Source organism: Peromyscus maniculatus, chromosome 1 (genome assembly GCF_049852395.1).
Source record: "Peromyscus maniculatus bairdii isolate BWxNUB_F1_BW_parent chromosome 1, HU_Pman_BW_mat_3.1, whole genome shotgun sequence".
Classification (NCBI taxonomy): domain Eukaryota; kingdom Metazoa; phylum Chordata; class Mammalia; order Rodentia; family Cricetidae; genus Peromyscus; species Peromyscus maniculatus.
In genome coordinates, this window is record NC_134852.1 from 169,635,245 (window position 1) to 169,656,809 (window position 21,565).

General features: G+C 42.2%; 1 protein-coding gene across 4 annotated transcripts in view; it reads right to left on the minus strand.

The window, feature by feature from the left end:
- Positions 1 to 21,565, minus strand: part of Pcsk5 (proprotein convertase subtilisin/kexin type 5) — a 434,887-nt gene that overhangs the window by 224,048 nt on the left and 189,274 nt on the right. For all 4 annotated transcript variants that reach the window (XM_076560923.1, XM_076560919.1, XM_006995970.4 and 1 more), the window contains exons 8-9: positions 16,890 to 17,102; positions 5,619 to 5,719 (exon numbers count right to left, since the gene is read on the minus strand). In XM_076560923.1, coding sequence (XP_076417038.1) covers positions 5,619 to 5,719; positions 16,890 to 17,102 — 314 coding nt within the window. The remainder of the gene's footprint in view (positions 1 to 5,618; positions 5,720 to 16,889; positions 17,103 to 21,565) is intronic.

Consider the following 21,565-nt stretch of genomic DNA (forward strand, 5'->3'; position numbering starts at 1 on the left):
TAGGACTCAGTCCTCTTGGAGAAAAACAAAACTGTTTTAATAGATGAATTGATCTCTGTTTGTTAGGCATCAACCTAGTTAAAGATGAAATGCTTAGGTACGCAGAGGATATAAAAGAACACTGCCCCAGCCTGAATCATCAAGCTAACTATTTCTATTCTCAACCATGTCTTATGCCCTCCACAGTCACGCCCCTGAGTATTTTTTTTAAGCTTTCATGAATGAATCGTGTATATCTGCCAGTGAACATTTGCTTCTCTGGTGAGATTTTAGCTTTCATAGCTAGTGTCTTAAAACAAAACAAAACAAAACAAAACAAACCCTCAATTATGCCCTACCCAATTCTTTTTGTATATGCTACACTGCCTTAAAGTTTTCCCCTAGTGCTGAGTATAATTGTTACCTAAACATAAATAAAGATTATAAAGTATAATCTTTAATCCCAATGAGTTTAAGTTTCAATTGAGAAGTATTACATATGAAAATATCAGTGCTGTAAAGATTATCTAAACAATCTAGAATATTCTCTAGTCTGTATATGCTTCATATATACCTATATGAGACATCCTAAAAACCAGTGGAAATAAAAAATAACAGATAGGTAATAAAGATAGAGTGGACGAACCCATTTGGCAATGTGTGCATGTGTACATGTGTGTACAAAACACTAGAGCACCCAAGGCTTACTATACATCAGGAACACTTCTAGTATATTTATTTGTTTATTCTTTAAGTTTAATTTAGATGTATTAATTTTCTCAAAGTAAGTTATTCCATAGCCTGCTTAGAGATGATATTTGTGGAAGAGGCTTTCGTATCAAACCAAGGACTTATGGAAGAATCTTTCTAGGCATAACCCCTATATCTTAAATAATTTCAGAAGTTCCTACCTCATTCAGTCCCTCTTACTTATCATTCACTATGGAGGGTAACATTGCTTGATTGCTGAATGTATATTTTCCAGTCTTCCACCTTTGCAATGGTGAGCACAACTTTTGAGTTCCGTGAGCTAATGTTGACATTTTACTTTTCTGTGCCAGTTTTCAGCAAAACACGGCATTTTGCTCCAAGCACTCTGCTTTTCTAAATGTCAATTCTTTTAATTTTATAAACTGTTTTACAGGAAACATCATTTGCTATCGCTGTCTCTACGCTGTTTGTCCTCTAAGTCTAGAGCACTGGGTGAGCACTTAGCCCTAGACACAAACCCCTGCAGATGTGGTGCCATGCTGCACTGCTGAGCTGCCATAATCCTCTGAGTCTAGAGCACTGGGTGAGCACTGAGCTCTAGACACAGACCCCTGCAGATATGGAGCCATCCCACACTGCTGAGCTGCCATAATCCTCTGAGTCTAGAGCACTGGGTGAGTACTGAGCTCGATGCAGATATGGTGCATCCTGCACTGCTTAGCTGACATCAGGTACACACTCACCACTCGAAGAGGCCCACTCCCCACAATATTCACTCCAGCCTGAACTTCTACAGTTATACTCCATGACAGCATATCATTTTTAATAATGGCCTCCATGGCAATTAGTTCCCTAGCAATTACTGACTCTGTATTCCCTATCTGATCAGCTGAAAAAACATGAAATTATTTTAAAATCTACAGAATCCCAAATACTGGCATACTATGAACTTTCTGAAGTGATAAATGTGCCGAGAGCTCTTTAATACAAACGTTAGTTCTTCTCCCCTTTACATTAATGGTGCTTTCACTTATCTTGAAATTGCTCATGGGCTTTAGAAGTATAAGAGAATGGGAGAAATCACCTAATAAGTCAAGTGACCAGAGTCACAAAGAGAAGAGAAGACGGGAGAGGAAGAATCAAGCTCCCTTGGGAACAGAATCCATCTTTTCTGTGGGGCACTGGCCTCAGGACCCTTGGCAAACCTCAGAGCTCACAGATGATCAAGTCCTTCTATAAAAAGAAGCAGTGTTGCAAATAACCTTGGCACAATGCCACATGCTATATTCATCTTCAGATTACCCTAACATCTAGGTTGATGCTAAGACAACTGTTGGTGTCCTGCATGGCTAAGAGAATAATGATAAGAAAAACATGCCTGTACACATTTAGTAAAGATGCCATCTTTTTCTCAAAAACTTTAGAATGTGGTTGATGGGATCTATGAATGTGAACCCATGAACCAGATGATGATTTGCCATCCTTTTTTTTTTTAATTCTAAAACCTTATATTTTATTATTTACTTATTTTATTTATGTGTGTTGGGAAACACACACATATCACAGCATGGTCATGGAGGTCAGTAGGCAACTTACGGAAGTTAATTCTTTCTACCATGTGGGTCCTGGAGATTAAACCCAAGTCCTCAAGTTTGGTGGCAAGTACCTTTACCCACGGAGGTATCTCAACCTGCCCAGAAACTGATCTGTTAATCAAGGATATGGGGGCTTATTACATCACCATTTGTTGCAATGCAAGGTTTGTATATCCAGAAGAATGATGATGTTCAGGCAATCCTATGAGATGCCACCAGAAAATTATTTCATGATCTAATAATCGTTAAGTTTGGATAAGAGATCTGTACACTTTAAACTTATCAGATTCTCTTTTGTATTTGTTCTTTTGGTCCTTAGCTGAGGCCAATAGAAGAAATACTACCATCGATAATGTGACTCGCATTCCTAGTGATCTCAACAAATCCCTGAGGGAAAGCAGGCTTGGGGAAGCTGGGAATGTGAGCTTTCTCCAGTGTCCCTATGCCAAGCAAATACAGCAACCTAGTGACACACTGGTCTTTTCAGTGGAGGGGGAACGGGACCATGCGGTTAAACTGGGATCAGCCCCTCTGCTTACAGCATGCTGACCTAAACGTTCCGATTATCTGTTGCTTAGCAGACTCTGTGTGGGCAGACTGAGCACCTGGGAAGGAGGAGACCCTTGCAAGCAGTAGTTCTGTCTGCTGCCTCTTTCTCTCTTGTTTCCATTCAAGGGAATACTGATGGCTTGTGCTTGTAAAGGCTGAATATCAAAATGCCAAGGCCCATTATTACCGAGTATAAGAGGAGATTGCAAGGCTAGGGTCTCAGGAAGTGGATAATGAGCTGGGCATAGCCCAGGCTTAGCTGGAGAGAAATTGCAGCCTTGGGACACTGTTATTTGAGCTCCGCTCTGCAATTTCTTCCTTTTAGATAATTTTTCCTCAAACTCCAACCCCAGTGCTTATTCTGATGCTGGTTTCATGCCACTCCTGACCCACTAGAGAACTCAGACCTCTTTCCTGTGATTTTCAGCCTCACTTATAGGCAGAGGTTAGCCTGTAGGTCAAATCAATAGAGTGACATGGAAAGGCCTATTCCTTCTCATTTTATCAGACGGTTTATTTACTGCTTATTATAGGGCTGTGATTGAACTGGATTGCTAAAACTCTTAAAATACCGTGGTTTCCGGGTAACCTGTATTTGGAGAATATAGGTTACCCTCTACTTGTGACAATTTGGCAGGAACAAATGTTCAGAAATCCTCAACATGGAGAAGCAAGGAAGGTAGCTGTACTCTCTCAATGTGTTCTGCAGCCTCCAGATGACCTTGTGTCACTGAGAAGGGGGATGGGGACCTAACAGGAGGATTGTACATCCTAGCTAAAAATGGTGTTTAAAAGAACTGTCTTTAGAAAAAATGGGGTTACAGTAATTTCTCAAAGAGTTGAGAGTCAGCTTAGTGTGTCCAGCAGCAGTTACATGTTGGGAGGCCAAGTTTGAGTTTGAGATTCTGGTCTCTATGTGGGAGTGAGGTGGTAATGAATTCTGGGCTTTTATTTCCCGTCAATATTTCATGAATAGGAAAATATTCCAGAGAAACCACCTAGAATTTCAGAAAAAAAAAAATCCACCCCCACCCCAAAATCCTATTCAGACTCCAGCAAATTAAAAAACACAGACACTTGACTCACTCCTGCTGCCAGAACACCGAGTGAAAAGTTGTAAAGTGAGAATTTCAGAGAGTGAGTGCCGGTTCTTTGCCAAACCCCAAAGTCCAGCACCTTAAGAAATAGAGTATGTTTAAAATGACTTCACATTTCGTCTTGTCAAAAAGGAACCTGAAGGTTCGTGGGAGCTTGGATACCATCCACTGAAAAGGCTTAGGTGGGCAGCCACCCAGAGCCATGGCACCAGATCTGGAGGCGATGTTTGCTTCCTTTTACAGTGAACGGCTTTACATGCCGCGGGCACACCGTATTAGGGAGTTGTTAACCGTGTCTCCTGGCTCCTTACTAGGATGGTAGCTACAGCTGGTGAGGAGCCATTTGAGGACTGAGAATGAACTAGCCCGTTCTAAAGGCAGGGCCCAGGCTCGCTCAGTCTCAGGACTCTTCCCGCCCACCTGCTAGTGCTGAACTCTAGGTGCAACCAGCAGAAGAGTTTTGCATCATCCCCAGGGGAGCAAGGCAGGCTTCTTTTGGAAAATGCTGATGTCATTACTACAGTTCTATCACATGCAGGGAGAACCTCAGAGAACAGAACCTCAAATCCTCCTTAAAAAACAAAAAACAAAAAACAAAACAAAAAATTCCTTGCAGCAGATGTGTGCGGAACTCATGAATTTGTTTTCAGAAATGGTGTTAATTGCAGGTATAATACAAAACCTCTAGTGAGCACTGAGCCAGCAGGTCATCATATGCATGAGTATTGATACAATGAAGGTAGGCATCTTCACAGTGTGTGGGATAAGGAAGGATAGAAATAGCAAGAAATCAGTCTATCAAATAAATCTGGGTGTTAAATTTACAAGAGAACTTTCAGTTTTTCTGGACATTTTAGGTTTTGAAATTGAGGCAAGGAGATTTTACATCTGTACAAGGTTTTCAAAAAGCTATGTCCCGTTTGTTTTGAGAGAAGAGGAGGTGTCACATACAAACAGCTTATGCGTCCTTTTAAAAGGTCTTTTGGACACTTTGACTAGATAGGCCAGAGCAAGGCTGAGATACATGTGTTGTCTTTGTCTGTGGGATCCTGCTCCATGTGACCTTTGACATATCCTCTTCTACTGAGTCAATCTGTGACAGCATCGTCCTGGACTCTGAACTGCCTTGCTGAGCTATAGAGAAGGGGACCAGGAATGGAGGTGTGAGTAACCTGTCTGAGGCTTACAGGAACATTCCAAGACTAAAAGAAAAACAACAGGACAAGACTGTTGCAGGCAAATGGCTAATACTGTGACTCCATAATGAAGGAACCACACAGCTTGCTTTTTAAAGCATATATAAACCCCAAATTCTCTTTGAAGGAGTTTTGCTTATTTGTTGTTTTGGTTTTTTTTTTTTTTGTTGTTTGTTTGTTAGTTTGAGACAGGGTCTCACAATATATCCTTTGTTATGTATCTTGTGCTGACCTGGAACTTGTTATGTAGCCTAGACTAGTCTCAAATCTGCAACCTCCTATGTCAACCTCCCAGGTGCTGGGATTACAGGTGTGAGCCACTATTCCCAAAAATAAAAAATGTTTGAAAGCCCAAATCACTGAAAATCTAAACACTGGCATGAGAAGTTATCTCCTGGGCTATTGTGCTACAGACTGTCTCTACAGGGGAAGGGAGCACACTCTTAGAGATGGGGGCTTGTCACCAGTGAAGACAGAGAGACCAGGCTTACTTGGCTTCCAGGGCCAGGGCAATGATGCCAGCAGCCATGGGGGCTGAGGCCGACGTCCCCGTGTGGTTGTCCGTGCACCGTTGTCTTAGGTCAGTCGTGATCTGAAAAACAGGAGTGGAAAACTTCAGGCCCCGAGGACAGTCTGTGTCATAGCAAGAAGTTTACTCACAAAGCAGATGGGGAGGAATTAGAAATTAACTTTAAACTCAATGTTTCCAGGCCCCCGTGACCACTCACTTTCAAAGAATTGCCGTTATAAAACAAATGATGACTGGAAATTGACTTCATGACAAGCAGAACAGGAACAGGGTGAACCACAGCTCAGAACCTCCAGGTCGTGTCTGTGGCTCCTAAAAGTCTGCGGTGTATACACCTTGTGTGCCTCACCTTAGTTCCACTCTGGATTAAAATGGAAATTAATTAATGGACCCACATTTTGAACTAATTAAATATGTTAAATGAATAACCAGCACCAAACCCGGTGTCAGTGGGTGAAGGGGTAAACTATATAGCTCCTGCATTCTCTAAATTTTAACTTCGGGGGAGCAACAGGTTTCAAGAAACAGTCCCGCACACAAGTGATCTTTGCTTGTGGACTTTTCTAGAATTCATCAGAATGTTGCATGGATGGGTTAAGGCTTCCTCAAAGGTGTCACATGGACAGGAAGAGCAAGGGTTGGACTCCTGTACCTCACACACAGCTAAGGCAGTGTCTGCTTGTATATGTAAGAGGCTAGCTACTTTTCCATTTTTACCTTGCAATCAAAATGTGAAAACTAGATCATTTTATTTTCTTAGCTTGGATCCAGTTCAGTTCCACTCTGACTGAATTCTATTACCATTCAGCAGAGGCAATGGTTCCCAGTCTGCGTTTCATTATTGTCTCACTAAGAAAGAAAATTAAATTTATATTCTCCTTAACATGAGAAATTAAGTACTATAGAATATGACTTTAGAAATCATTGCAATACCCCTCAGATTAAAAAAAAAATTCCTCTTGGCCAGGAATCCATTTTGCTCCATTGGGACTGATTTTGTGTTTGATGGGGAGATGAATCAGGGGACATGCTGCAGTCACTGGCTGACACCAGTAAACCTTTCTTTGGCACGAAAACAAGTGTGTCACCACACATTACAGAGAAGAGAGCTGATGTGGAAGCTGGGCAGAAAGACAGTGCGTAGAGGCAGCAGAAAGCACAGCTGTTGTTTTCCTAAGCGGACTGCGATGAGCTGAAGTCGGTTTAGGAGCAGGTGGACACCCCATCCCCACAATCACCCTTACAACTTTCTTCTATTCCGCTGCCCCCGGAAGGGAATTTTATATCATGTTTTAGAACCAGAGTGGCATCTCAGCCTGCTCAGTTTCCCACCACAGCATGTCTACCATCTCTTTTGACACGTGTAATGCTACCTACCAGATGACCTGTATCACAGAAGTATGAACATGGACACAAAAGAGGTGGGAGAGTAATATGCAGAACCACAGGGATATGGTGATGTAGGCCAATAAAACTATGCTCACCTAAATGTAAAGAAACTTCCCAGGGTTTTAATTGACTTAAAAAAGGTGTAACATAAGCTACCCCCTCCTGGCAAATTTTGTGTGTATAGTATTATTCACTACACATCGCTGTCTTGGGTCTCTAGGACCTTTCTCATCTGCACAAATGGATCTCAGAATGACAGCTGCTCTGACTCTGACCTCCCACCACTATTATGCTTTCTGTGATGTGTTTGAGTAAACACCTCATTTAAGTGAAATCACTTAGTATCTGTCTCTTACTGATTGGATTAATTCACATGTGATGTCCTGAAGCTTCATCGAGGATAGAGCCCTTCTTTAAAAATACTGACCCATATTCCATTATGCTATACTTTCCAAATCACTCATCTGTTGATGGACATTGGGCTTCCTTTCATGTTTGGTTGCTGAACAGTGTTCCAAATGTACACAAAATGCAGAATACTTCTTGAAATCTGATTTTTAAAAATGCCCTTGAATATAATACCAGAAGTGGGGTTGCTGGATCATGAAAGAGGCATTTTGGGGGGTGGAGAGATGGCTCAGTGGGTAGAACAGTTACTCTGCAGACCTGGCAACCTGAGTGTGATCTCTTAACATCATGTAAAGGTAGACAAAGAAAACTGCTTCCCCCCTCACACAGCATACACCCACAATAATAAGTAAAAATTTTAAAAGGCATTTCTACCTTTAAATCATAGGGGGGAATCTTTATAGTCTTTTTCTGAGGTACAGTCTCTGAGTCCAAGCATGAGTGCATCAGAAATGGCTTATTTCTATGTCTCCAGAGTCCCTGTTTTTGAGAGATGGTCTTAAGAGACAAAGTTTTTTTGTATTGTACCTCATCCCATGGTCACATTCCTTTGTGCAAGTGTTAATTGTTTTCAGTGAATTGTGACTGGATTGAAGCCTTTTCATGCTATTTCCCTACTTCTTCAAAGCACTTCCAATGCACAGACTTAGGTCCAGAATGAACACTTGGAGAGTGTGTTCAGCATCGATGAACCTCACAAACAGCCAGTTCTGGCCAAACATGAACAAGAAATAGTTTATGCTGTAGGGTCCATAGCACAAATACACCTTATCCTTTTATAGTTACCTGGCACAAACACATATAACATATACTTACATGAAAAGCTACTTAGAACTGTCACAGAGAGATACCAATGGAGTGTCAGATTCTATCAATTTTGACGACTTTGTGTGGGATTCAAGTCCCCACTGTTCTCTAACTTTTTTCAATCATTTGAACTAAATGAAAGGAGTTGGAGGGGGTGGGGAGCAGAAAGGTGATGGGAACTTGGAGGTTAAAAGATTCAGGGAAAAGAAGAAACAAAGACATTCCCCTCTCTTCTCTGCTCTAAGTGGAATTCCAGCTGGGTCATTTCAATAGGAAGTTACTGTCAGTGGAAGAGATGTTCAGGTGTAAATTACCAGGAGCATCTAAGGTAAGGTTCTACCATTAAAAGAAGCCAGAATACCAGGAAATATTTATGGCTATCTGCAGAAAGGAAAAGCAAAGGTCACCATGGAATGTGCAACCCGGGAGAAAAATGATGGTTTAAAACCAGAACAACCCGGGGTAACAGCACTCATCACACGGCACAGGAAACAGAACGCAGGATCCTCCAGTGTACCTTAAAGGAAAGTGGCTCTTGCTTCAGACTCCCTCGAGAATGTCTCAGAATTTGGTCTCCATCCCGGTGGCAGTCTCGCCTGCTCCGAATTCTCTCAATTCACCACCCAAATCAGAAACAGAATTTGTATCCAAAGAGCTGAAGTTGCTCAAGAAAATATCATTTGTGTCCATCACCGAGAAGGAAACTGGAGAGGACGCAGGCCCTGAGCAGATCAAAGTTATCCTGATGGGCAAATTAGATTTCCAGCCTCATAGGATCAGTAGCAGATGGGGTTTTGGACTCCACAAAGTTACAGATGTCATCTTTTCTCGTTCAGCCCTAGCCAGGATCCTTGAGAAGAACCACCACTTTTCTCACTAGGCTTTTATTTCCTAATACTTCACAGTTCATTATTGGAGCTGATTGGGCTTTTGACTGTGGCCTGTTGATACCATTCTCCAGGGAATCTCAGCACAGATTGACTTGGGCCCAAAGTGACAAGCTTTTACAGCAACCTACGATAAGTGTCCTCTCTCCCTGATGCCCTGTGATCCTTTTTACTTTGAAGGTGCCAGATTGCCTCATACCTGTTAAAAGAGCAACTGAAAAGATATTTTTAAAACATGAAATGACTTTTGCTGTCTGTTGGGGTGAATTTGTTCCTAGTGCTGACTTGGGTTTGGGTTGGAAATGTGTTCCTTAAAGCTGTTTCGGACACAGCAATTGTGGTAAAGGGCAGAGACAATGAGCTGGGTGTAGCTCGCTATTGAGAACAATGACACGGACAGAAATAAGAACCACTGAATGATTTCTGAGTCCACAGATGTGACCAAGATGGGTACAGAATTCAGTGAGTGGGAATAATTCAGTATAAAACACCAACCCCTCCCATATTGCTAAGAGAACCTAGAAATGTGGCATGTAAGGACAAGGCTGCTTCTCTAAACAGGGATCCTGCCTTGTGTCATGTCTACACCCCATACTGTACAGCTGAGTTCTACATTACAACAAGAACGAGTATTTGTCTGCTAAGTTGAACAGCTTGTACCAAGCTCCCTTAATTCACTTCATTTTACACTCTGAACTTTTCCATTTATTTAGAAACATTTCAAGGTCACTTTTCCGTTGACTGTTCAATCAGGAATCCAGGAAACTCAGAATCATCCCAGAAAAGTTATGGGTGTATTAATTTACAATCCAAGGATTAGCCATGTGGTAGCAGTGCACATCTTTAATCCCAGCACGTGGGAGGCCGAAGCAGGCAATCTCTGTGAGTTTGAGGCCAGCCTAATCTACAAAGTGAGTTTCAGGACAGCCAGAGCTGCTACACTGAGAAACCCTGTCTCAAGAAACAAAAACAAACACACACACACACACACACACACACACACACACACACACACACACACACACACACAAAACCAGCCAACTAACCAACCAACAAAACAACCAACCAACAGATAAATAAAACAAAAACCAATCCAAGCATTAAAGTATAGCCATTAACCTCACAATTCTTCTCAAACTACTATTAGCAACGGCCGGTGAGTGAGGAAGTAAATATGCCTGGGTGAAGAGCATTCCATACAGCCACTGAATGTTTGCAAGGAAAGTATTATATCCTTAACAATTAAGGAAAAGGCTAATTACCTTGCTCCAGGATGCAGAGCAACAAGGCAGTTAGTAGGTAGGGAAGATACTAAATCCTGAACCAGCAATATAAGAAAAAGCAGAGTTTTAGAGTGCCGTCACCCATGAGGACAAGAGTAACAGAGTCAGACCTCCAGCCACGACCACAGTGACAGCAGAACAGGCTTGGGGCCCCCGTCTGCCAGCAAGCAGGGTTCCTGTATGCTTTGTTACATTCTGAAGAGAATGTGGGTCAAACTACTGAACACATCTGGACTTGTTCTTCTATTTACTTACTCAAGAAACAGAAAGAATGAGATTAAAAAAAAAAAACGAAAGAATGAGATTTTCTAAACCTAAAGGAGCAGAGGAGATGGCAGAGAAGGATCTGATGTGAACAGTGACTGCATTTGAAACAGCGGTGCGTACCAGAGGAGAGCAGGGAGCCTCTGCAGGAGAAGTGTGAGTGCTTACAAGCATTAAGAGCAGTGGGGTAATTCCTCCACCTGGACTTGGTCTCTGTGGCCACCCCTGAGATACTTCAGGCTGCATGTGTGTTTTGAACACATATAAGTAAAATGATATCAGAAGAAGAAAGTAGAGTGCTTATTAACCAAAGCATGGCTCAGAGAACCTCTCCCAACAGGAACGCAAAGGAGCCCAAAGCTTAAATGAATAGGACAAATGACTTGGGGACAGGAAGTCAAAGGCAGAACAAGTTCTAAAAGAAACAATTTTCTGGTAGGAATGACTGAATAGACTTTCAGTTATACAATGCAATAGGGGAAAACTATGGAAGGAGTGAGGTTTAAAGACAAAATTTTGATTGCTTGTATGGGTTGTTACACACATAAATTTTATGATTTTCCACCGTAAATAACCTGATCAATGTTTACCTTTCATGAAGGTTATTTTGACATGACTATTTTTGCATGGACACTTATGGCGCTCCAGCTCTCGCCAAGAGCACAGACTCTTCGTTCTCAAGTAGTTTCCACTCTGGCATGAAAAGCAGACAGTAAATGAAGAATGTAGACAATGGTGTCAAGTGAGGCTAAGTACACTGGGAAGGAGAGCTGACTGAGAGAGGGCGGTGGAAGGCAGGATCCCAAATGCAGGGAGCACAGAGGCACACTCCTCTGCAGAATGCAACTCGAGGATACATAGCTGACCAGGCAAGGTGCTCCTAGAGGGAGTCTTCTGCAGAGAACGCAGCCCTGCTTTGATCACACAGAGGCACCATCTTGGGAGTCTGGTGCTAACACTGCTTTAGGCTTAGGAGTCGGTTGCTAATGCTGCTTCAGGTTTGTATGTCTGACTGAGGGCATTTTGCAAAGGGTAGAGGCCAGAAATTCAATTAGGAAGAGCAAGGTAGAAAAATGGGGTAGGCAACTACTAAGAAAACACCAGGTAAGCAACCACCCTTCTCTACATAGCTCCACACTGGATGCTCTGACAAGTGTTGGGGCATGATTGCACACTAATGACAGATGGGCTTGGGCTTCCTTCTGCTTGACTGGAATCTGGGCTCCCCCAACAGAGCAGCTATCTGCTTTCTTCCTAGCCTTTCAAGTTTCTGTTTTCTCATCTGTGAATTGAACAAGATGATCCCTGTACACAGGGTTTTCAGGATATCGTGAAAAGTTTCAGTCAATATGCAGAGTACTGTATCGGTTCTCATCAGAAAGGCCACAAATGTTATGTGTATGACATGTTATGACAACTGTAAATGTGTCACATGGGATACAGAATTTTATGTATATAATTACGCTAAAAAAAGCATTACTTCAGGTCAGGGCTTTAAACTAGCTGGTCAGGGTGGGCTGGGGAGGTGGCTCAGTGGTTAAGAGAATATAATGACCTAGCAGAGGACCTGAATGTGGCTCCCAGCATCCGGGTCAGATGGCTCACAACCCCCTGTAATTCCAGATCTCTGGCAACTGACACATCTGGCTTCTGAGGGTATACATGGCCCTCAGAGTACACATAATTAAATACAATAGAAATAAATCTTAAAAAATATCTGTTGAGTGGATGTGGCAGGTCATAGCAGTAATCTTGGTACTTGGAAGGCTGAGGCAGAAGGACCATGGAGTCACCTTAGGCTAAATGAGATTTTGTTACAAACAAACAATAGTCATTTCTGATCATTTTGTTTAGAAAAGAGCTTCTTATTATACTCCTGACATTCTGGGTGCTTCATTTGCTGGAATAAGCTGTCAGGCTACTAAGGCCCCAAGTCTATGTGAATGTGAATAGAATAGCAGTACCCACTGTTGAGTTACTAGTAATGGCAGGACATGCAGCGACGCAGTCCTCACTATATTTTGAAACCCAGGGCAAGCTTTCCTGCTTCCACGTCATGAAAAGATCTTTTGTCCCAGATATGTAAAGTTTATTTAACGAAGTGCTTTCCTAGAAGCAGATGAGAGATCTTTCCTGTCCCTCAGAACCTCAGCAGCTGTCTCGGTTCAAATCACAAAGGTGCTCTTAGGAATGAAGAACGACAACCGTGCTTTCCTGGAGAGGCAGCAAGTGACAGAGGGAAATGAATGGCTCAGGGAAGGGGCCCAGTACAAAGAAGACACTGATGCTCCTGCAGCACTCCATCATGGATGCCACTAACAGGATGCAGGCATCACCCAGAGACCACAGGCGTCTAGGTTCAAAGCCCGGTGGTGGCAAGGTCCTGGGCGCACTGTGGGCTTATTCATCATCCTGACATCTGGAACGAAAGGGGGTCAGCTGGACCATAAAAATCTGATGTTGCTGCCAATTCCACTCATGTTCAGGCTGTTAACATGTTCCTGATCACAGTGGCTTTCTTTATGGGGTTGGTAGAACAGACCACAGGGTTGGTTTTATGGATAGGAAAAAGGAAGGTGCAACAAGAAACTCTGTGAACAGAGATATGACCAACTAACCTTCCAGGATGCAGAAGGCTGCACAGGCCTCAGGACAGTCATGCCAGCCACTAGCAGAGCCAAATGCACACCAGACACTCAGACTCAAGCTGTCACTATCCCTGGTTTCTTACTGTCTCCTGGGAATCTCTGAGGCCATCTGGGTGTCACCTCAATTTTACAGTTGAGGAGGTCAAGACTCTGAGTGGGCGGCTTAGCACTAGGTGGTCAGTAGGAAGTCAGACACTGAATTCAAATAGCTTCCAAATCTCCTCTTCCTTCGTGGGTAATTTGAGGGTGCAGACAAAAAGAAAAGAATTGAAGAACTAGGTAAAGAGAAAGAGAAAACGCAGAGATGAATGACTGGCCTTTGTAATGAGAAATGGATGCCCTCAAAGATTCATTTATTACAGAAATACTGTAATCTAGAATGAAGGCCCCGTTTTTACACAAGATGTTATGTCCCCGAGCCAGTGGCCAGTGTACACCAGTGCGGTGAGACACCAATTAGTTCCATTCGGAAATGCCTGGGTTACTTCCTTTACCTCTATCTGAAGACATCATCCCATAAGCAAAACAGTAAGTTTCTGATTCTTAATAAATGGAAATTTCCTTTTAGAAAGAGAGTAATCACAAAGTAGATATAAGGAAGAATTAAATATGCACCCAGTTGGTGAAGGGAATATGAAGTGTAAGACCTCACAGAAAGACACTGACATCCAGTCATGGTGTCCAGGTTCCCAAGCTCTCACCCCTCAGCAAGATTTTGACTTCATTACAGAACTGTAAACATATGGAGCTCACACTTGCTCTATGGTTTTGTTCATGAGGTCACAACAAGTGCTGCACAATTACAAGCACAGTGATGCCCAGGCCTAGGGAATGAACCTCACTGACGTGATTCTGAGGTGTTCAGGCCAAATCACGTGATGCGTTCCATCAGAAATGCGGGGCACACTCCTGTTTTGATATTTGTCTGTTAGACTTCTCTTTTAGAGAAGGAATTTATGGAACTGATTAATACCATCCCCACAGCAATGGTACCACAAGAACAAGACTGGCCAGGTCACAAGATGCTTGGGAGCAAGTGTGAGCTTGCTGCAGATCCTCAGACTGTAGAGCTAAATGGTGGGACTCTTTTTTTTTTTTGTGGGGGGGGGCGAGGTTTTGAGACAGGGTTTCTCTGTGTAGCTTTGTGCCTTTCCTGGATCTCACTCTGTAGCCCAGGCTGGCCTCGAACTCACAGAGCTCCGCCTGTCTCTGCCTCCCAAGTGCTGGGTTAAAGGCGTGTGCCATCAGTGCCAGACAATGGTGGGACTCTTGTCCAGGAGTTTCTCAGGTACTTTGTGATGCAGAGATGGGTGTCACAGGGCACTGGTAGACCTAGGTGACAAGCTAGAGAATACACAGTTTTCTACTGGAAAGCAAAAGAGGTATTTCCAGATGTTTACAGTTCTATAATGAAGTCAAAATCTTGGTAAGGGCACCAATTTTTAATTAAACAAACCAGAAACATCTAGTCTTGCTCATCTCTGTACATTCTCCTTAAGTGTTTTACTTTGTATTTGGAATTAGTTCACTGATAAATGATCAAGGAGATACTGAGAAATGGACTTGTATACATACAACTTTATTGATGTGTATGGGTATTTTGCCTGAAGGTATGTCTGTGTACCACATGTGTGTAGTGCCCACAGATGCCAGAAGAGGACACTGGATCTCCTGGGATTGGAGTGACATGGTTGTGAGCTGCTATGTGGATGCTGGGAACCAAACCCAGGTCCTCTGGAAGAATAACCAATTTTTAAAATTTCTGAACCATTTTTCCAGCCCCAGACTTGTGAATATTTTTAAATCCAGTCATTCGGGAATGATTGGGACATCTTTAAAATGTAACTAAAGTATGCACTAAAAACTAGTTGGGAAATCAGACACAAAAATCTTATAATAAACAAACCATTAACAGGAGATTACTAGATTATAAATTAATTTCACACAAGAGGCATGTGCTCTGAACCTGAGGTGTTTGGAACTATAGAATTTTTCTCTAGATTTTGGAATGCCTGAACAGAATGAAATATTTTGGGAATTAGAATTCATTTATGCTTCATGTATACATGCTGTGCATACATCCTGTTTATAACTTTACATATTTTAAGTGATTTTTATGTTTTAAATAGTCTCCAAATGTAGAGTCATAACAGTACTACATAGCTTTGGATTTAGTGTTTTGGATATGGGGGTTGCCACAGTTAACTTGCAGTGGCTCCCCTACCACTACAGAAAAATGAGATACCCCTCCGCAGTGTGACCCGTCCCTGTGTGGCTGGCTCCTCAAACATGAGGTGAATCAGCTCAGCTGCGCATTTGAAAGATGAATCCTGTGTAGAAAACCACAGTCAGGAGAAGAGGAATGGTATTTGATATTTAAAATTAGCAGCACTGTGGCAGGCGTTCTAGGGGTCAGCTTCCCCAGACACTGAGAATGGTTAGCACTAGGTTGCATCTTTTATTGACTTGTGTCTCCCCCAATTATTTCAGCAATGGCGCCATGAGCCACAAACTGTTAAACCTTCTAGAAAGGCTCAAGTGGCACAAACTTGGGTAGGTCAAACTAGTAACCTGAATTCTGAATTCTTTTTTTCCCCCTGGAGCTGAGGACCGAACCCAGGGCCTTGCACTTGCTAGGCAAGCACTCTACCACTGAGCTAAATCCCCAACCCCAAATTCTGAATTCTTCAGCTGTTTGGCAAGACAGCAGGATAGGGTGGTGAACAGGGGACACCCCTACACTTCCATACTTCCCTATTCAGTAGACTACAGTAGACTTAGAAAAGCAGCTGGTTCAGGACTAGTACACATTGGATAAATACAGCCCCTGGGTCTCTGCAAAGGATTGGTTTCAGGAATCCTAAAATCTGAGAATGTTTAAGTCCTGTATTTAAAATACAATAGCGTCATAGTATTTGCCTATTGATCTCTGCACATCTTTCCTTAGACACTACTCAATCTCTAGATTGCTTTAATACACTGAATAACACAAGTGCTATGTACACAGTTGTAATCCTGCATTGTCTAGTGAATAAAGGCTACTAAAATATCTTCAAGGTAATGTCAATGTGGTGTTGTTGGTTAGTTAGTCTGTAGATGTACAGCCCAAGGATACAGACAAGGAAATGTACATTTTAAGTGTGATTATGAGTTTTCCTAAGTACTTTTTTGTTCATAATGAATTAGCTATATGAGACACCAGAATCAAAAGTCCATGATAGGGGCACTAAGATAAGAATCACACATTGATTCTTGTTTTTATTCTGCCACTATCAAGGTATATGCAGACCAATCATTTGTTCTTAATAAAACTGAAGAAGCTTAATCATGATCAACATTAAATTAATGCTCAAATATCATGATCCAGACAAACATTTTCAAGGAATCAGTAACAGACTGCTAATGTCCACAGCAACTTATTTTGCACCATCAGTTAATCTGAACTGCTGTTTCCACATGCTACTTCTATACATTTATGGATCTCTCTTTATCTTTGAATGTGAACACTGAAGAAATGGATGGTAACAGACATGCAAAAGTGACCTACTATTTTCTTATCATAGGATTCTCCACTGCTGTAGGTTGTGGCCAGTGTAGATGAACACTCTTCCAAGTACCACGGCTTCTTCCCACTTTCAGCTGTACTGCTGATGGAGATGGTATAGATGCTGTTGGTGTAGCCATCACAAGAGCAGTGGTCTTTGCTCCGTCCACCATTGCCAGATGCCCAGACAAACACAGAGCCGAGGCCTCTCCGCCCCTGTTGACAGACAGAGAAAATTAGAGACATGAGAAGATAGGACCCCAGGTTATAAATTAAGAGAAGATCAGAACCATTAATACAAAGTATTTGCAGAATGAAAGTGATGCTGTTCTAAACAATATGTTGGGTTTAAGATGCCTTGGGAAGGAAAGGTAAGGAGAGTTGCCTTAAGAAAGTAATATGGCCACAGAAGTATCAAGAACACCAATGTTATACTAAGAATGATCAATATTTACAAACTGAGCATAATTATAATTGCTTTACAGACTCAGGCTGAACCTTTTCAACAAACGTGTGAGACCAACACAATTGTCCCTATGATGCAAATGAGGAACTGAGGTAGTAAGGTTCAGTGATGTTCTACAGTGATAAAAGATACACCAGGGAATGAAAATTTAATACAGACCCCAAAGCTGAAATGTTACTGTAAGAATTATAGTAATATAATATTGTTTTAAATCTTCACAACTACTGTAAAGGGAGGCTGTTGTATAATGTCATTTGACACCTGAGAATCACAAAGTATAAAGAAGTCTATGCCAGTTCCCACTGTCTGTAAGAGCAGTAATGCTATGTCATACTTATAATCAGATCAACTCGCTATGACTCAAAATGCTAAGCACTGAGTTACCCTTTCCATCAAAACTGGTAGCTTAAAATAGCTGCAAGAGTACCTTGAAGTCCTAAATAATGTAATGAGTAGCAGTTAAGGTGAGCGCTGAGGAATGAAGTAAAGTGTATCTTTGCCTCTTTGGCAGCTAAATTCCTAAGAATTAAAAAAAAAAATCAATTTCAAGCCACACTGAAGGATATCTACAGCAAACCCACCATCTTCCACTTAGCCCAGGCAAATAAAGCCACACAGCTGGGGAGGGTGGAGCCTCCTTTCAAGGCCATAAGGTGGAAGGAGAAATAGCTGAGCTAGGGAGAGTCTGACTCTAAAACGGACCTGACCGGCTCATGTTTTGAGCACTTGTCTCCCAGCTGCTAGCTCTATTTGGGGAAGCTGAGGAAACTGCAGGAGGTGGGGTCTGGCTGGTTCGAACAGGGCACACAAGGCAGGCCTCTGCACGCTAGCACAAGGACCTGGGCTGACAGGAAGAGAGGAACCCTCGCCCTCGCCTCCATGGTGGACAAAGCCACTCCACCACACTTTCCCCATAGAACGGGCTAAAACTTTCTGAAACTCAGAGTCAAACAAGGCTTTCTGGTGTTAGGCTGTTTCTGTCAATATTTTGGTCACTGCTTCGTGAAAGCAGCTCATTTAAAAAGCCAAATATAGTGATAACAAAGGATCCAGACTATCTATAATGCACTCTTCTTGACCTTGAATCCTTAGGGAACAGGATATTTATAGCCTGACTAGACCAAGCTTGATATTTATTTCTTTTTGTTCTCTGAACTGTAAAAGAACAATGTTGTCTACACAGAAAGACCCGTCCTTCCCTGCAGAGAACAAGAATGAGAGTTCCTGCCAGAGCACAACCCAGTTGCTATCACTAATGGATAGCTGGGTCTGCTCGACCACTCCTGACTTCCTATCACAACACTTAGAAAACCAGGAATGTAGACATAATAAAAACCTAGAAGAATGTAGAAATAATCATGCCACCATGAAATAAGTCTCGGTCTATGCTCTGTCCAGCATTCACAGGAAGTTATGTCTCACCTTTGTGTGAACAGTTAGACTCACGCCTAGACCTCAGAGAAAGAAGATTGCCAGAAGAATGAGGAATGTTCCAGTTATCATCAGCATAGTCCCTCCTTCAAAGACTGAGAGGGATTATTCTAGGCCAAAAGCATGGGCATACTGCAACTTACCTGGACAGGTCAACAGAATGCATGGGGAGGCGGAAGACCCACCTGATGTGATCAACACCATAACAGATGACAGAATGAATGCCACAGAGCCACGAAAGAGCAAAGCAATGCAATAGCATTTATTTATCTAAATTTATGACTGTGTACCTAGGTACATTTTATTAAAATAGTTGAAAATAATTTAAATATTCAGTAAGAAAATGTTCAGAAAGTACTTTTGTGTTTATAAGTTGTTATAAATACACTGTGCGCATAGATATAGGGTATCTGAGCTAAGAAAAAGTGTGTATCTCCAGAATTCAGATGCTGGAGGCTATCACACAAGAGCAGTGTAACAGAAGTCATTCTGTTTGGTAAGATTAGGAATTTATTTTCTTCTTTAAACCATGTTTCCATGACCATGTATTAGCGTTATCAACAAAGGAGAACAACAATTCCATTGTTAAGAGGGAGAATGCAGCTTGAATTACTTATGTTTATTTGTGTGTGTGTGTGTGTGTGTGTGTGTGTGTCTGTCTGTCTGTCTGTCTGTCTGTCTGTCTGTCTGTCTGTCTGTCTATGTAAGTGTATATCACACGTGTAGAGGTGTCCACAGAGGCCAAAGGAGGGTGATAGATCTCTTAGAGCTGAAGCTGGAAGTGGTTGTGAGCTGCTCCACAAGGCTTCTGGGATCTGAACTCAGGTCTGCTGGAGGAGCAGGAAGTGTTTTTAACTACTGTTTTTAACTACTCTCTAGTCCCTCTAAATCTATTTTTGTTGTTGTTGTTGTTGTTGTTTTGTTTTGTTTGTTTGCTTATTTTGAGACAGGGTCTCAGTATATAGCCTGATATTAGTCACAACATCATGAACTTTCTGCCTCATCTCCCAAGTACTGTGATTGCGGGTATATATGTATCTGGTTGAAAGAAGTAATTTTTTTCTCCAATGCTGGGGATGCAGTCCAAGGTTTTATGAATGAGAGGCATGCTCTCTATGATTGAGATACTTCCCCTGACCTTTGTGTCAACTCTTAAGGGATAATTTTTGCATTATGATCAACAAGTGTCATAGTCACAGATGATTTACTATATACTCAAAACAATAGAGGCCAACATGTTAGAAAAGTTTTAATTAGAAGCACTACAGATGATACAGTGCACAATACAAGCCTATACATCACCATTTTACAGATTAACAGAGTGCATCTCAGAAGCCCTCACTAATCGCCAGATACAGGACGGGAGCCAGAACCTGAGCCATTCTTTTCTAGTTGCCTCCTCAGCAAATGGGATGGGACTGAGATTCTTTCTGCTTTTAGGGAAGCCTCTTGTGTCTCCAATGAAGGCTGGAGTTGGGATCTAAGAGCAGTCTAGCTCCTGTTCTTTGCAGATCCAGGGCAAATGTAGGACTGACAAGCAAAGAATGCACGTCTTCTCCCGAGCAGCACTAACAGGGAGGACATAGGTTTTAGACCCCAAATTCTTTAGGAAACCTCAACCTAATGTGCTCCCTCAGGAGTATGAACACTAGACACTCTATTATTGCAAAACCCACAAGTGACATCACTACAGAGCAGTGGTTCTCAACCCTCCTAATGCTGTGACCCTTTAATACAGTTCCTCATGTTGTGGTGACCCCTAACCATAAAATTATTTTCATTGCTACTGCATAATTATAAGTTTACTGCTGTTATGAATTGTAATGTAAATATCTGTGTTTTTCAATGGTCTTAGGTGACTCCTGTGAAAGGGTCATTCGACCCTCAAAGGGGTTGTGACCCACAGGTTGAGAGCCACTGCTAGAGTGGCATTATGCCACCACTTAAGGTGTCCTTCAGGAATTTATGGGATCAAAGGACCATGACTGCTGCTTTTCTAAAAATGTCCCTTCCAGAGGTGACATCCTTGTATCCAACAGGTAATTGGCAGGAATTCTTTCATAAACAAGCATAGATAAATAAATGGACAGGTTGGGTAGCATTCATTTTTAGTCCCAACCCTAGGGAGGCAGAGGTAGGCAGATCTCTGTGAGTGCAAAGCCAGCCTGGGCTACATAGTGAGTTCTAGACCGTTGAGGGCTACATAGAAAGATTCTATGTCACAAGTAAACAAAAGATAATAAGCACAGTAAGCTGAAAGGACAGCACATGTTCACCAGCTGTCTGAGGTCTGGGTATGGGTGGAGAGGAGTCACAGGGACTGAACATGGAGGGATACTAGGATTTGGGAGGGTCTCTTAAACCAAGGCTGCCTCTGCAGACCCCTCCTCCTATTCTCAACCCATTTCCTGCCAGGCTACCCTATAGGCTAAAACTTGCCAGAAACCAATGGACATTGAGGTCCATAGACAGAAGCCACAAAGATTAGTATTTCAGAGCTCATGGGTTGGGGGCATATCTGGTGGGGGGAGACCCCAAGTGCTATAGGCCAATGTAGTCCTTTTTATATCATAGGTACTAAATGTAACGCCCCACCCCCCACCCCAAAAAATTGTCATTACTGGTCCATGAGGTCATCAGTGTGGAGTCTAAACAGACAGAACAAGGGTTCTCATAAAGAGAGAAAGAGATAGCAGCAAGATCTCTCAGAATGTGACCACAGAGGAGAGGTCATGTGACAAGCTGACTATCTCCAAGCTGAGACCAGTACTCATCTGATTTC